At 59.7% G+C, this 16,191-nt stretch overlaps 1 protein-coding gene across 10 annotated transcripts in view; it reads right to left on the bottom strand.

Moving 5' to 3' along the window:
• The window catches only part of SYT7 (synaptotagmin 7), a 64,111-nt gene that overhangs the window by 36,464 nt on the left and 11,456 nt on the right, over positions 1–16,191 (bottom strand). For all 10 annotated transcript variants that reach the window (XM_080687236.1, XM_080687234.1, XM_080687237.1 and 7 more), the window contains exon 2: positions 2,967–3,070. In XM_080687236.1, coding sequence (XP_080543362.1) covers positions 2,967–3,070 — 104 coding nt within the window. The remainder of the gene's footprint in view (positions 1–2,966; positions 3,071–16,191) is intronic.

Here is a 16,191-nt window from a genome sequence, read left to right as displayed (position 1 = left end):
CCTGGCTCCCGCCAGCTGCAGCCCCGTCCTGGGCACAGGGCCACCTGCTTGGGGACAGTGGCCGCGGAGCTCCCCGCAGGGTGTGTGTGGAGTGGGGGGGGCCTCATTCACCCTCAGCACCCCTATGTCTCCGGGTGCCAGGGCCTCATGCTCCGTGTTACCCTGGTCAGGTCCCGTGCCTCTCGGGCCGCCTCCCCTTCCTTCCCGAGTTGGTGTGACGTCACGGGAAGAGCCGGGCGCACGCTGCCAGCCCCTCAGCACAGCTGTCACTGCTTTCCTCCCGCCTTCAGCCCCCACCCTGGGAAGTTCACCCCAATGACGGCCTGCATGGCCTCTGGCACTCGGTGTGGTGCCTGGTACCCAGCAATTCTCTAAACCACCAACTGGGAGTGCCCCTCTGGGGTCCCCCATCCTAGCCGTTGCCTTGGAGCCAGAACCTTAAGAGTTAAAAGCGGAGCGGCTGGACGGACCCTCTGGGTCCACAAAAGCTGCCGGTTCTCAGCTCCAGCTCGGACCCCAAGAAACTGCTAGAACCAACAGGGACGGTCAGAGCCTAGAGCCGGTCCATGGTGGCCAAGGGCCCTTCTTGGGGTGACCCTCAGGCAGGAGCCCCACCCCCACTATTCTCCAGCACTTCAGGCGGTGCGAGGCTCTGGGTGAGGAACCCTCTCCCCCTCCCCCCTTCTCCTCTTTCTTCCTAGTATTGGCAGGGAACTTGCCCATTAGCACCCCCTCCTGAGGCCGTCCGCTGTCCCTCCCCAGGCCAGGCACGGCTGGTGTGGACTGGCCCCCGGTTCCCCCAGGACCGCTCCCCCTTCCACAGCTCAGAGAGCCCCCCCCTCAGGCTGCAACTGTCACTGCAGTGGAGCTGGGGTGCTAGGGGGACAGGAATTGGGGCAGAACTGGATTTGGGGGACAGGGGAAGTGCATGGGGGCAAGGATAGAACCCCAAGCAGGGTCCAGGAGACCCCATGCCACCAGCCTGCTTGGCAGGGCGGGCTTGGCAGCTGAGCTGGAAAAAGCCAGCTGGAGATTAAGGAAGTTATTAATGTTTGGAAATGAGATCTGGGCTGAGGGCACCACGTCACTGCTGCAGAGGGGACAGGCGGGCCAGGGAGCCAGCACCTGTGCGGCCCCTTAAAGCCCCTTCCATGGAGCATGGGGACAGCCTGGGCAGGGGGCTCCCTGGCTCTGCAGCCCCGGGCAGAGGGCTGGGGGGGGGGCGGGGAGAGGAGGGGTGGTAGCAGGTTGAGGGCTTGGGCAGCTCGGAGAAAGAAGTCAGGACAGTGTGGCTTGGACTCTGGGGCAAGTTCCTTAGGCTGGACAGTGAATGGGGGGGGGGGGCGGTTGAGGCCCCGGGGAGATTCTGCACCTCTCAGCTGCCCACCTGCCACAAAGCTATTGTCCTGGAACTCCTACCCCCAGATGAGTGGGGCAGGGTGCGGCTCTCACTACATACACAGACACACACACTCACACAGACACACACACTCACACACACACACACATACTACACAGACACAGAGACGCTCACACAGACACACAATTACACACACTGCAGCGCTTGCCAGGGGAAGCTGGGACAGTGGGGCAGAGGCACGCATCTGCTCGCTCAGGGATCTGATGAGATTGTCCACATCTCCCTGTGCGGGTTGCACACACACACACACTCACACACACTCCACCAATACCCTCCAAGTGGATACACTCGGCACAAAGACACGCCCCCCCCCCCCCCCACACACACACACACTCAAGGGCACCAGCAGCACCTGCTCACACACCTTCACCTGCCTTCCAGCACGGACACAGCCCAACAAGACATCCAGGCTGCAGTGTGTGCTCGCCACTCCCACAGCCTCGAGGACACTCGTGAACATAGGCACGTGGCCAAACCCCACCCTCCACCTCCCCTGAAATTCTGAGATGAAGCAGCCACAGGAGATCCAGGAACAATGCGGGGCAACCAGCCTGGCTCCACCTGCGGGGAACAGCCGTCCCGCAGACGCGCGCGCGCGCGCGCGCGCTGCGCGCACGGGGTGGGGGTGGGGCAGGAAGGAGCGGCCTGAAGCTGTGAATCTCAGGAAGGAGTCACATTCCCAGTTCCTGAGCATGCGTTTCCTGCAGGAAGCGTGCTGGCCCCCCAGGGGCGTCTGCTCCTTCTCTTTCATAGGAGCGTGCCCACCGCCACAGCCTCCCGCCTCTGGGGCTGAGCAGGGACCCTTCTAGACCTCACCCTGGGAAAGCCCCACACCTGGGCCGCCTCCAGGCCCACCCTTGGGGGTGTCCCCGGCAGGTCCTCCAAGCCCCACCGCACTTCTGGGCTGGGGCGGCAGGACAGGGAAGGGCTGAGGGTCTCCTGGGGCAGCCACCCTCCCGGCCGCGGGCTGCATACTGCGGGCGGGCGGCTCAGCCCCGCTCCCGCCCAGGCGCCCTCGGTGATGAATGTCCCTCCTGACCATCTCGTTACTTATTGATGCCCGATCCGCTCGTCAATTCCCCAGCCTCGCTAAAGAGCAAAAGGAGCCGCTTGTGCTTGTACAAACCCGGGGAACCTGGATGAATGTGCGGGCGCGGGGGTGGGGCGAAGCTGGCGCAGCCACCTCATTGGCCAGGAGCCTCGGCTCGGCCCCGCCCCGGGGGAGGGGGGAGGGCGGTGGGCGGAGGGGAGGGGGCTCCCATTCTCAGTCCGAGCGTGTGTGCCTGCGGCTCTTTCTGCGGGAGGCGGGCGCGTGTGCGCGGAGTTGCGCGCGTGAGATTGCCCGCGAGACCCGTCTCTCCACGAATGTCCCCAGGTGTGTGGCTCTGGGTGTCCACATGGACCTACCCAGGCCAGCGCAGTGCGCACGTGCGGCGTGAATGTCTATCAGGTGCGCCTGCCTCGGAGGACAGGTGGGCCATCTGCGCGCGCCTCGGGGAGCCTTCACGAGCCTGCAATTGTGGGGGGCGGGGTGCAGGAGCCTCACCAGTTTGCGCTGACACCAGTGGCAGAGGCCGCAGAGGAGGATAGTCACGCTAAGGCTGACGGTGATGATGGCCGAGACCAGCAGGACGTCGCGGGTGGGCGCCCCTGGGGAGGGAGGACACGCATAGGTCAGACCCTCATTGGCTAGGGCCAGCCACCCTCCCTCAGCCCCAGCCCTCAGAACAACCATGCTGCCCGCCCTTCCAGCTGACCCCCACCCTGGGAGCTCTGAGCCCCAAGCTCTGCCCCACAGCCCACCCTGGGGCGCTCTCCCCTCTCCCTCACCTGTAAAATGAAGCAATGGTGCTGGTTGACATCTCTATGGCTCTCTCCCTGCCCCGGCCCTGTGTGAGCCCACAGGCTCCGTATCACCCCCCAAACTTGACACTCTCCAAGGGAGAAGCCAGCGTGCTCCCAGCCCTGCCCGCCTCCACGGCCTCCAGACCCACTAAAACAGCCGCTGCTCCCCCAGGCCTTCCTGCTCAGCGCTCTCCAGCCTGAGCTCGGAGCTACGCTCCAGCCAAATCTGCCCAAAGCGCTATCGGCTCCTACAACCCCGCTGAGGCGTCTGCCCTGTGGGCACTGACAGACTCTTAAGTGTCTGGCCGGGACCCAACAGCCACATGTAGAGTCCAGGAGGAGATCTCTGGAACCCTGGGATCAGCCCTCACCCCCTTAGCCCAGCTTTGCTTGGGCGAAAGTCCACCCAGCCGGGGTCTGCACACCGCCACCCACTCCCTGCGTCGCTGGGCCTGTGGTGGACAATCTCCCGAACGCTCGCCACGGCTTCCATTCTGACGGCTCAGAGGTCCTGTGTGCCGCGGCAGCACGGCCAGGGGTGAACCTGAGGGGGTGCGGGGCGGGGAGGCGGTGAAGGATTAGAAAAGACAGACAGGAGAATAAAGCTGGGGCTAGGTGGGCCGCTGCCCTCTGACTAGAGCAGCCGTGGGCAAACTACGGCCCGCGGGCCGGATCCGGCTGTTCTATCCGGTTCTCTTGCTCTCCCCTCTGCTCCTTCACTTTGAATTGATATTAGTTCACACAAACACTCCATCCATGCTTTTGTTCCGGCCCTCCGGTCCAGTTTAAGAACCCATGGTGGCCCTCGAGTCAAAAAGTTTGCCCACCCCTGGACTAGAGAGACAGCGCCACGGCCTGCAAGCCGAGTCTTTATTTTATAGCCGGATTCCACGAGGCCAAGGAAGGACGTGGGCAAGATGTTTACAACGTTCTCGCGGGCTTCGAATCCGCTCAGTTACAGGCACCCGATCCAGCTTTGTATCCTGGCTGCACCTCCCGCAGCCCACATCGCTCAGCCACGTGGGGCCACAGGTCCGGACCATCAAGTCAAGCTTACAACCGTAGCCTCTGGCTGTAACTGTGCTGGGACTGGCACGTGGCTTTGCCACCAGAGGACCGTGCCCTCTCCTTAGTCCCAGGCTTGAACCTGTCCGAACGCTGTAGCCGCTCCCCACAGGCCTGGACCTCAGGGATGGGAGTCTTCGTGGGCCTGCCCGGGGAGGAAAGTGACAGGTTTCTGTGCAAATGGCGTCTCCTGCTCGCCCTGTGGCTGAGGGCGAGTCACATAACCGCCCCGTGTGCTCCCCTGCGCTGCAGATAAACCTCCTCCCTGCTGTCGCGCAGGGGGTTGTACACAGGAGCCCAAACCAGACATCAGGAAGGCGAAACTTGACCGGAAACGGTCACGTGAGGGAGTCGGGGGTGAGGGCGGCACCGATCACACGCGCTCTGTGAAGCTGTGTGCACTGGGGTGCGTCCGAAAGTCAAGGAGACGCGACTGTTGACGGAGGAGCCTGCGGGGACTCCCAGGGCCAGGGGGATGGATGGTCACGGAGGGCTGATGACAGCTGCCTGTCTGGTCCTGGTGCCCGAGGTTTTAGCTTCTGGGCTTGTCCTCTTGCTTTGCTGTGGGGCCTCAGAGAGAGGGCCCAGAGGTCACCCCAGCTCTCAGCCCTCGGGGCTCCCCGCATCCCCACGCCAGGGCCCTGGGCACCTGGTTCGCTACCTGCTCTCCCTAGAATCCTGCTTGGGCCCCCTCTCTCCCTTCCCATCTCCGGAGCCTCCCAGCTGGGGGAAAAGGCCGCCCTCACCCGTCCCCCATCTATCTACCTGCCAGGCCAACGAAACTTCTCTTGTCCGAGTCCTCAGCCTCAGTCCCCGGACGCCCCTGCAGCCAGTCCACGGTGACCCTCAGGGCCCACAGCTCTCGGGGGCTCTGGCCCCGGCAACCCAGACACCAAAGAACCTGGCCTGCCCTTCCCTCCGCGGGCAGGAGAGCATATTCGCCCAAGTCCTCAGGCCAAACGGGAGGCCTCCATCTCCAGCCCCTGAGGGAGGACGAGGGGGGAGGGGGACGGCCACAGTTCCGCAGGGCAGGTCACCAGGCCCGAGATGCAGGGCTGCGGTGAGGAGGTGGGCAGGGGTGCCTTCTGGGAAGAGGGCCTGCACTTGGCCCGGCTCCCCCCACGGGAACTGGCCCTGCCTCACTGGAAGGGCCTGGGGGCGGGGGAGAGCAGGTGACCCCACACCTTCCTTTGTTGAACTCCCTCCTCAATACATTCCACCTCGCGTGGAGCTTTCTTCAACCGCTCTCTGCTGAGAACCTGCCATGGGCACCGGGGGCAGGCCAGAATCCGGTGATCACGTCTCCGCAAGTCAGGTGCCCCAGGACCGGTGAGCGGCAGGCCGCCGGCCTGGAGCTCCAGACTCCAACACACCCGAGAAAAGACCCAAGTGTGCATACGGCCGCTGCCTCGTTTAAAAAACGATAATTGCATTTAAAAAGAACACAGATTCTGCTAAACTTGTTTGTCAATGGGAGTTGACAAGCCTCTGTTTCTTCACAGCCGTGTGGCCTTGGATCAGTGCCTTCCCCACGGTGTCCATTTCCTCCTTTATAAAGATGAAAATGCTGTCCCATCTCTGGGACTGCTGTTAGCACCCAACAGATCGGTATGATTACTAGGGTTGTTGGTGTTAGTTTTTTCTTTTCTTTTCTTTTTTTTAAAAAAAATATATTTTATTGATTTTTTACAGAGAGGAAGGGAGAGGGATGGAGAGTTAGAAACATCGATGAGAGAGAAACATTGATCAGCTGCCTCCTGCACACCTCCCACTGGAGATGTGCCCGCAACCAAGGTACATGCCCTTGACCGGAATCGAACCCGGGACCCCCCAGTCCGGAGGCTGACGCTCTACCCACTGAGCCAAACCGGTTTCTTGTCTAGGGTGTAAACAGCGGGCCCTGGGGGCGCACAGATGAAGTGACTGCCGGAGGAGGGAGCTATCTGGGAAGGCTTCCCGGAGGAGAGGGTCTGTGGTGTGGTCTGGGGGATGGGGGTGAGGTGAGGGTAGCATATTCTGGGCAGAGGGAACAGCAAGAGCAACGGACGTCAGCGGTATGGCTATCCCCAGTTTACAAGCGGGGAAACGGAGGCGCAGAGGGGTCACGCCCCTTCAGAGAGCGATGGTGGAGCCAGGGTTTGAGCCGGCAGCCTGGCTCGGAGCCTAGACTCCTGCTCTGTGTGCTTTTAGGAACACCTGGGGCTCCCGGGAATTCCTCCAGGGCTACGAGGCGGGAGCTGAGGAGGTGAGGCTGTGGTCCCACAAGTCCTCTTCAGCAGCACTTATTTCTCTGTTTCCCCTCTCGGGGTGTTGCGGACAACTGACAGAAGGGATGTGTTGCTAAGGTGGTGAGCCCCGACCCGGGATCAGGGCCCTGGGACCCCCGCAGCCTGGCGGATGCCATGGTCTTCCAGGCAGTGCCCTCTCCCCGCCAGGCTCCCAGCATCCCTTGCACAGCCCGCAGGGCCGGGGGGGGGGGGGGGGGAAGGCTTGCCATTGCAAATTGCACTGATGCTGTGAGTAAGTGACACGCCGTCCTTGGCCAACGCATGGCGCTGCCATCAGGGGGCAAGCATGTCCTCACCTGCCAGCCAGAGCGGGCCATCCCCAGGGCGTGGAGTCGCAGGGTCTGGGGCTGGACGGAACCTCGGAAGTGACGGGGCCAGCCCATCGGGGAGCACCCCCGCCCCCCGGCGGGGCGGCAACAGGAAGCTGCTTCGCAGGAGACGAGCTCCAGGGATGGGCCCTGGGGAGGGCTGCTGCACCTCATGCTGGCTGAACCCGCCTCCCCAGAGCCTTCCCTCGTGGCCCTAGGCTTGCCCTCCGGAGCTGCTGGGAGCAAGCCGCTCCTTCTGCCACGCGCAGGCCCCCAAATCCTTGCTGACAGCTCTCGTGTCCCCTCCAGCCGTCTCCAGGCAAAGCCACCCATGCCCTTCCAAACCTCCCTCCGATGACATGCATGGTTTCAAGTCCCCTTAGCGTCAGCATATTCACATTCGGGGAAAGAAAATATTGCCGCCCTCGCCAGCCTTCTGACAGCGCCGAGTTCCACGACCTATCCCTGGGCAGAGGAGACAACCTGGGTCCCGGGGGAAGGCAGGGACAGACAAGGGCAGACCGAGGGCATCGGGAGACCCGGGAGGCAGGGGGAGGCAGGAGCGAGGAAGACCAGGCCTCCTGGGTCCCATCCCAGGGGTGTCCTGGAGTGAGGGCCGAGCTCGGGCACACTGCTGCCCCTGAGCCCAGGCCTGTGGCCGGTATGTCAGCTCATCAGAGCTCAGGATTCATGATAATCTAACGGGGACCTGTAGGCTCTGGCAGGTCCTGCGGGCAGAGCCTCTGCTCCTAACCATGCCACCCCCCAAGGAGCTCAATAAAGGCTTGTTGCCCTGCTGAGTGGGGAGGAGTCCCAGGCCGCTAGGAGTAATGGTGATAATAGAGGCTACCATGGAGTAAGCACCTACTGTGTACCAGAGTACAGGGTCCGAGAAGGCAGGGGTCCTGTTCTGTTGTTCCAGGATCCTCGGTGACAGGCTGACACGCGGTAAACATTGGTTGAGTGTTCAATGCCTGTATATGTTATCTCATGTCACCCAAACAAGACGGGAGAGGAGAGACAGGAGGGGCTGCAGGGACAGGGTTGAGAACCTCTCTTACTCACACACACACTCACACACACACACACACACACACCCCTCTTCTGTTCTTCCCTCATGCCCATCTTTGCCTGACAATTCTTTTTTAAAAATATATATATATTGATTTCAGAGAGGAAGGGAGAGGGAGAGAGAGAGAGAAACATCCATGATGAGAGAGAATCATGGATCGGCTGCCTCCTGCACACCCCCCCAGTGGGGATCGAGCCTGCAACCTGGGCATGTGCCCTTGACCGGAATTGAACCTGAGACCCTTCAGTCCACAGGCCAACACTCTATCCACTGAGCCACACCGGCGAGGGCGTTTGCCTGACAAGCCCTGGTTTTTCTAGGCCAGAGGAAGAGCGCCTCCTCAGTGGGAATGCACTGCTCCAGGCTCTCGGCTCCCCTCACACGGCGCCTGCCCTGCTTTTAGGGGGGCAGCGGTTAAGTGCCAGGGCTCTGGAGCCGGCCTGTCTGGGCTCAGATTCTCGCTCTTATTCTTCCAAGCCGTGTGACCTGATCTGTGTGTGCACTGGTTTCCCCACCTGTAAGTGGGGCTCATAGTAGTACAGGCCTCACAGGACTATGGTGGGGTTTAAAGGAATTAGCACCCAGAATGCGCTCAGCACAGTGCCTGATGCAGAGTAAGTGGGCAGTAAGTGCTAGCTATTATCACAGCATTGCCACATCTCCGCGCAGGAGACATCCGGGCACGGAGTTGGCACTCAGTGAGTGTTGAGTGAAATACTGAACTAGATACACATCTCGTTTTCCCCAAAGGACAGCAGAGGCCAGGGGAGGGGTCACGTCTTACTCAATTCTGTGCACCCGCCCCCGCCCAGTCCCTGGCTCATGACGGGCGGGCCCGGGGCTTGAACAAGAGCAGCAGCATCAGTTGGATGTGTAGGGCAAGGAGAGGGGAGGGTGGAGGCAGCGAGGGCTGGGGGTGGGGTGACAGCTGGAAGCAGGCTGGGCTTCAGGTGAGCACTGAAGACCTGATGCCGTCCCTTGCCAGGGATCTGCCCTCACTCCCAATTTTTTTCATCTCCTCAGCAAGCCATGATTTATGGATGAACAGAATCAAACAGGGCCGCTGGCTGCTGGGATGCCCCGGGGAGCTGTGGTGAGGGAAGGGACTTCTGAGGGCAAGCTCACCAGCTACCCGGGGGAATGGGCAGGGAGCCAGAGGGGCAGGCACGCACGCACAGGCCACAGACAGACACCATGGGTCTCTCACACACATGCACATACATGCGCCACGGAGACTCACCCTTGGCACAGACACCCATGCATGCACACATACATACACAAGCCACAGAGACTCCTTGCACAGACATCCATGTTCACACTCACACACATACACATGCATGGACACCCATGCGCGAATGCACACACACACACACACACATACACACATGAGCCACGGAGACTCCTTGCAGATATCCATGCTCACACTCACACACATACACATGTATGGACACCCATGTGCGCACACACACACACACGAGCCACAGAGACTCACTCCCCCGCCATGCATGGTCATACATGGTCATAGCCATGAGCAGATGCCCAGCCCACTCTGCCATCCACGGGGTCTCGGTATTCATGCACTTCCTCTAGCCTGGAATTTTCTCCCTATGCCCAGCATTTGTCTACTCAGATTCTGTCTGTCCTTCTGAGGCAGAGCAGGGGGAGGGAAACCAGGCGTGGAGGCGACAACCTGGGTTCAAGTCCCACCCCTGGCCCTGGCCAGTGACCCTGGAAGGGCCCATGCTGGGCCCAAGTGCTTTCCCTTTAAATGATGATAATAACCCTGGCCTCCCCTGCTGGGGTCCTGTCAGGATCACATAACACTTCACATTAATCGAGCGCACGCCTTTTGTGCCAGGAAGTTGAGCTGCACCATTTTGTGTGATCGCCACGACCTTGTACCACGTCCCTCCTAGTCCACAGAGGAAGAAATGGGCGTGGGGAATTACGGCACCTCGAGCCTGTCCCTTCCCAGCGACAGCGGCTTCCTCGGAGCGGGAGGATGTGATAAGATTCTGTAATACGCTACACGGCACAACCTAGCCACACCCCACTGTTCCCCTGCCTTCCGGAAGGCCAGCATCTCTTACACCTGAGGCTTTGCACAAACTGTTCTCTAGGCCCGGAATGCCCCTCCTTCTATTCTCTACCCTCAGGATCCCCAGACAAAGATGGCCTTCATTCCCTCCCACATTTCCTTCTGCTTCCCCTGTCCCTACGGCAATTCTTTGGGTTAATAATGAGCACTTTCTATGTCTTTCCCCCACTGGGAGCACCGGGAGGGCTGAGACCACAGATCACTCATCTCTGTAGCTCAGGGTCTGGTACGCAGGAGAGGCTGGATAGACAAGTGCTGAACAAAAGCCTGAAGTTATTCAAGGCCGCAGGGAAGCCCACCTCTTCCAGGAAGCCCTCCCTGATGACCTGCACTCACAGCCATCCCTTTCCTCTCCAAACTTGAATTAACTGCCCCTCTGACCACCCTCCCTCTTCTTGGGAATAGTCTTGTTCCCCAAGCAGGGCCAATAGGGCAACATCCTGTCCCTCCATTGCTTGGGGTCTCCCCTGGCCCACCAACTAGGACACAATGCAGGGAAGCTGTTGGATGTGCTGGAAACTTGTGCACCTCGGCGCTTGCCCCGGAGCTAATTAGCTCTTATACTCTTGGCTGGTACCATGCACACTCCCTCTCTCCAGCCTTTCCAAAGCTGTTGCACCGCCACCCCCTCCCAGCCTAGACTGCTCCCCTCTTCTGCACCCCCATATCCCAGGCCCGTGCTCTCCTTCCCAAGGGGCTGTACTCATCGTGACTAACGTACACTCAGCACTGAGTCACGTTCACAGGCCCCAGCACCCCTCTGAAAAGAAACACTCCTATGCTCATTTGACAAAGAAGCAAAGGGAGGCTCAGAAGGGCTGTCTGCCCAAGAGCACACAGCAGAGGAGAGCTAAGGCCAGGGTTGGACCTGGAGCCTGTAAGACCCTGAACCCTGCGGCTCTCACTCTGGTCCGCCCACGGGGAGCTGAGCCTTGACACAAGTCGTTCCAAGGAGCAGGAAGAGAAGAAAGACACCGAGTGAACACAGAATCAAGAGCAGCCAAAACACTGACCAGAGCCAAAACCGGTGTGGCTCAGTGGATAGAGTGTCGGCCTGCGGACTGAAGGGTCCCGGGTTCGATTCCGGTCAAGGGCATGTACCTTGGTTGCGGGCACATCCCCAGTGGGAGGTGTGCAGGAGGCAGCTGATCGATGTTTCTCTCTCATCGATGTTTCTAGCTCTCTCTCCCTCTCCCTTCCTCTCTGTAAAATATCAATAAAATATATTTTTTAAAAAAATTGACCAGAGAGCCATGCCCGTTTACTCCAAGCATTTCAGAGGTCCCCCATGCCCCCCCCCCCCACACCTTTCCCGGCTCCTCCCTCCCTCCACCAGGCCAGACCTTGGCCTCAGCCTACCTACAGGTCTCAGAACAGTCTGGGGGTTGAGTGCCTGACGCTGGCCAGAGCGTGAGCAGAAGAGAAGGGTGGGGTGCCCAGGGCCCTGTCTTTGCTGTGCTGACTGGGGTGCAACTACTATCTCGGAGAGAAAGCAGAGTGATGTTGAGGTGGTTGGGGCTACATCTGCCAGTGGGTCCCCCTCCTAACCCACCTGCTCCCCCCGGATTCTGCACCAGGGCGTATTATGCCTCAGGACCCCCCCCTCCTCCCCCTCCTTTGGTGGCTGTAGGATGATGTCCGGTGGAGAGCAGTGAGAGCTGAAGTCCCAGGTCTCCATACCAGGCATCCCTTCCCGTGCACGTGAGCAGCTGGGAGTGGAAAAAGGCGGGAGGGGATTTACAGGTGCAGAGCCTGCAGCCCAGGACTCGCTGGGCCTGAGAAGAGGAGGGTATGTTTGATGCCTAGCCCACCTCCCTCCCTCCTACCGACCCAACATACAAAAAAAAGCCAGAAAAAGGCATAGTTGGGAGATAGCAACAGAAAACCAACGAGCCAAACTCTGAACCCAGACAGCAGGCAAAGCGCCAGGCCTCCTGTCATGATGAATACCCTGCCTTCTCTCCGCACTGAGACTCCCCGCTTGCTCGAGGCCACCCACCTTGGGAGTGGGGGCAGCTCATGTCTTGCTCCAGGAAAAAAGAAAATGAGATGGGTGGGCAGAAGGGAACAAGGAAAAGAAGGGAACGAGCCAGGCACTCATTTCCCAGGAAAGCTGGGCCTTGGCCCCACTCCCATGCCCTCCCGACAGGCTCTCTCAGTGTCCTTCAGAGAGCCGGCGCCACCCACAACCCCTCCGGCCTCTCCAGGGTGGAAAGGAGGCTGGAAACGGAGGAGGCCCTCGGGGAATTGTTTGGGAAAGTTAAAAGTAGCTGAAAATAGGGGCTTAGGACGAGCAAGCCTCTTCAACCTTGACTGTAATAAAAACAGATAATGCGTGAGCGAGCGAGGGAGAGAAGGCTGGCAGGGGCTGCCGAGGCCGGCTGGATGCAGACGGTTTAGAATTCAGAGGAGATGCTAAATGAGTAAACAGCGAATAAAGGATTTATCCGGATGGGCCAGGAGCTGTTCCAGCAAGAAACTGCACGGGGACATGTTGGGAACCACGAGCTCTCTGACCCACGGGCCTCATGCACCCCTCTCTGCCTCTGCTCTCTCTCTCCCAGCAGAGAGCACGGCCTTGGTAACAATGGCTCACATCTGTTCAGTGCAGAACGGTTCACAAAGTGCTCCGGAGTTTACGGAGGGGTTCACCTCCACGGTCGTGTTTAAGGGAGGTGATGGGGGTGTCTTCTACCTGGTGACCCCCTTCCCGCATGACAGCCACTCCCACCTCCCACAGTTCGAGGCTAAGGGAAGGCTTCAGTCTTTAGCCTCAAATGAGGGGTAGAGGGAGTCCTAGCCGGGTTGCCCAGTGGATAGAGCATCGGCCTGCAGACTGAAGGGTCCCAAGTTCGATTCCGGTCACCAGTAGGGGGCGTGCAGGTGGCAGCCAATCAATGATTCTCTCTCATCATTGATGTTTCTATCTCTCTCTCCCTCTCCCTCTCTGAAATCAAATACAAACATTTTTTAAAAAAAAAAAGAGGGGGAGAGGGAGATAAACCATCTGCAAACCTCAGAAAGCTACTGAGTCCGGAAGTCATCAGGGTCAAAGCCACTCAGGATGAACAGGGCCAGGTGCCAGCTCTGAGCAGGGAGCCCAGGGAAGGAGGGGCTCTGCTGGAGGGCCTCTCCGCCAGGAGTGTGTGGCGGGGGCAGGACCAGGGGCATGTGATGATTAAGTACAGGCCTTGACCACTCGTTACTCCTATGAATAATACATTGTCGTGCCTCGGCCTAAATCAGCATTGTATTGTTATGAATAATACACGGCTGCAAAGAAGCTGGAATGGGAACGGTGCGCAGTATTTTATTCGAGGATCTCGGAGCACTTAAGAGCTCCTCAGGCTGATGCCTCGATTTTACACCCCCCCATCCCCAAGTCACAGGCTCCCCTACGGACCCTGACACCCTCCTGCCTGAGGCTCACAGGCATGAAAGCCACGGGGGCTAGGGATCGTCCACCCTGAGGTCCAGACTCTTGACCTGTGGTTTTGATGACCTGGGGGCAGAGAGACACTTAATCTGTGTCTGCGTGAGAGCTCCTAGGGGCAGATCCTAGAGGTGTGTAGGAAGGAGGTGGAGGCGGGGGGGTAACGAGTGGGAATTCAGTTGTGGGAGTGGTGGAAAAAGATTGCTGGGGATCTGAGTCCAGTCCGGCCACTCACTGTGTCACGGTGGCTGTGTGATCTTAGCAACGAACTCACTTCTCTGGTCCTAAAATCGCCTTGTTAGGGTATAGGGTAGCTGAGATTCCCAATCAGAGGCGCCATTCTACATATCCAGGGATAGCAATCCATTATCTGTCCTGCGCCCTGAGATCTGTCCGTGGTCCTGACACAGCCAGCAGCCCGCTGTCTCTGTCCTTGGTGCTGAAGCAGGACAGGGTCCTGGGACTGAGCCCTCCTCCAGGCCACGGTTCGCATTGCCCCTGGCGAGTAGAATCTAACCCACCGGAAACCCTTTTGGGGTCTCCAGCACAGTGGCCCCACCTTCCACTGTCAATTCCTCCCAGATCAGCCTTAAGCGGAAGCCCCGCCGAGCGACCAACGGACCTAAGAGCTCCCTTTCCCCCAGTGAGGTCCCCAGTCAGCAGCCTAACTTGAGACACCAAGAGCCTCCCCACCCCTGTAAATGCCACGTCCCATTCCCTCACGGGAGCCCGCGACACTGCCCTCTGGAGGCTGGCGCGGGTACTGCGCTCGGAGCAGGTGCACAGAAGGTCCTCGGTGGTGGTGCTGGGCGAATGGGGAAGGAGTGGCAGACTGTCCCGCCCCCACCGCCCCCTCACCCTTCCCGGGGCAATCTGGCGCCTGGAGCTTTCGGCGGGCGCCCAGCATCCGTGCTCCTGGCTGTCTGGCTGTGTCTGATGGCCCTGGGGTGCGATGCTGCCCAGTTCACAGCGAATACAACTGAACCAGGTGAAACTTTCTGCTCCCTCCTCCAAGGCACGCGGGGTATACCTCTTTAAATAAGACCTTTCCTCCCACGGTAGGGCCAGTCCTACTGAGATGAACACCAAGGCCTGTCATGTTCTTTCCCCCGCCCAACCTCACATCTACCCAAATAAGAAGCTTGCCCACAGCCCCTCCCTAAGAAAAAGTGGGGGTGAGAGAAGGCCACAGCTGCAACCCAGTCCTGCCCCCTGACCCCACAGGTGGGGGCTTTTTGAGAAGCAAATCTGCTTGGTGTTTATATAGGACTGCTTCATATTGGCTTCACTGGGTGTAAAAATTCCCCTCCTTCAAAAAAATAATAAAAAAAAAAAAGGCAAAACCAAATAACCACCTGAAGACAACACTCAGAATCACAGCTTCCCTGGAGCCAGGCAGGGAGTGAGGCTAATAGCCTTTAATTACAGTAGATACTCTAGCCAATGCCCCGAGTCGCACACTCGCTCCAGGCCGAGCACGACGGTAAGAGCTCTGCCCACATTATCGCATTCGGCCTTACGACCCCCCCTGGTAGGAAACATCATGATCAGCATCCTACAGATGACGGGCGTAGGGTTCAGACAGGTGAGGGGACCACGCAGGGTGGGCCAGCCGGTGTGTGTGGGGAGCCTGGCGCGGGGACCACACCTGTCGGCCTTCCTCGGCTGGGCCCACCTGTTCGGGAAGCCTCGCTGCCCCGCAGGCGTATCCAGGGCCACCCCTCCACCATCCTCCCATCCCAGAGACGGAGGGCCACGCGGGGGAGACAGCGACACCGCGGTCCTGCAGCTCTTCACAGCCTGCAGAGGGCTTTTATAGCCTCTGTCCAGACCCTCCCTCGCGATGCTTGAGGGCCTCGTTTGAGTTCACAGGAGAGAAAACGAAGGCTCAAGGAAATGAGTGGCTGGCCCCGTCGCACGGTGGGTAGGGAAGCCGAGCCTCCGATGAAGACGGTGGGACTCCCAGCCCAGTGCTATCCGCCCTCCTCCCCAAGGGAGGGGGGGGTGTGTGTCCAATGGGCCTTCATGACCTGAGGGGCTTCCTAAGGCCATGACCTGGGCTACCTCCCTCCTCCTGCTCCCTAGGGCTGCCCGTTGGCTCAGCTCTGACGTGAAGTCTCGATTTCTCATTCTAAATGAAATTTTTTTTTTTCCCAGGCAATTACTTCCTGCTAATTAGGAGGCAAGGCTGCTAGTCCCTGGGCCCTGGGCTGACCCCTTTTCTCAACTCACAGGGGTGGGGGCGGTTATTGAGGTACAGGGTAGCAGCAACAGCCACAGACACTGCCTGGATTGGCCCCATCAGCTGAAGGAGGCCAGGAAACCTAGGCGGGTGGGTGAGGGGGCCTGGCGGAGGCATAGGGAGCGAGGGCCAAGGAACTGGACGAAGGGAAGTGGGCTGCTGGGGAGGGAGGGGGTCTGAAGGGGGAGAGGCAGGGGACATGAAGCTGGAAGGCGCTTAGACATGCATGCAGGGTAAGGGGAGGCCTAGGCTCCGGAGCCGGGGAAGCCAGGAAGATCCAGAGAAATGGGGAACGTGTCATGTAGAAAGGAGAGACCTCAGGAAGCAGAGAGACAAAGGGGGGGGCTCTCCCCTCTGCAGAGGGAGAGGAAGGAAGAAAGCTCCCTGGAAAATGGTCAAGATTCGGGAAGTGGAAGAGGC

Source organism: Plecotus auritus (genome assembly GCF_963455305.1).
Source record: "Plecotus auritus genome assembly, chromosome: 9".
NCBI classification, from domain to species: Eukaryota; Metazoa; Chordata; class Mammalia; order Chiroptera; family Vespertilionidae; genus Plecotus; species Plecotus auritus.
The sequence above is the reverse complement of the archived record's forward strand: the minus strand, read 5'-3'. Positions and strand labels throughout refer to the sequence as shown.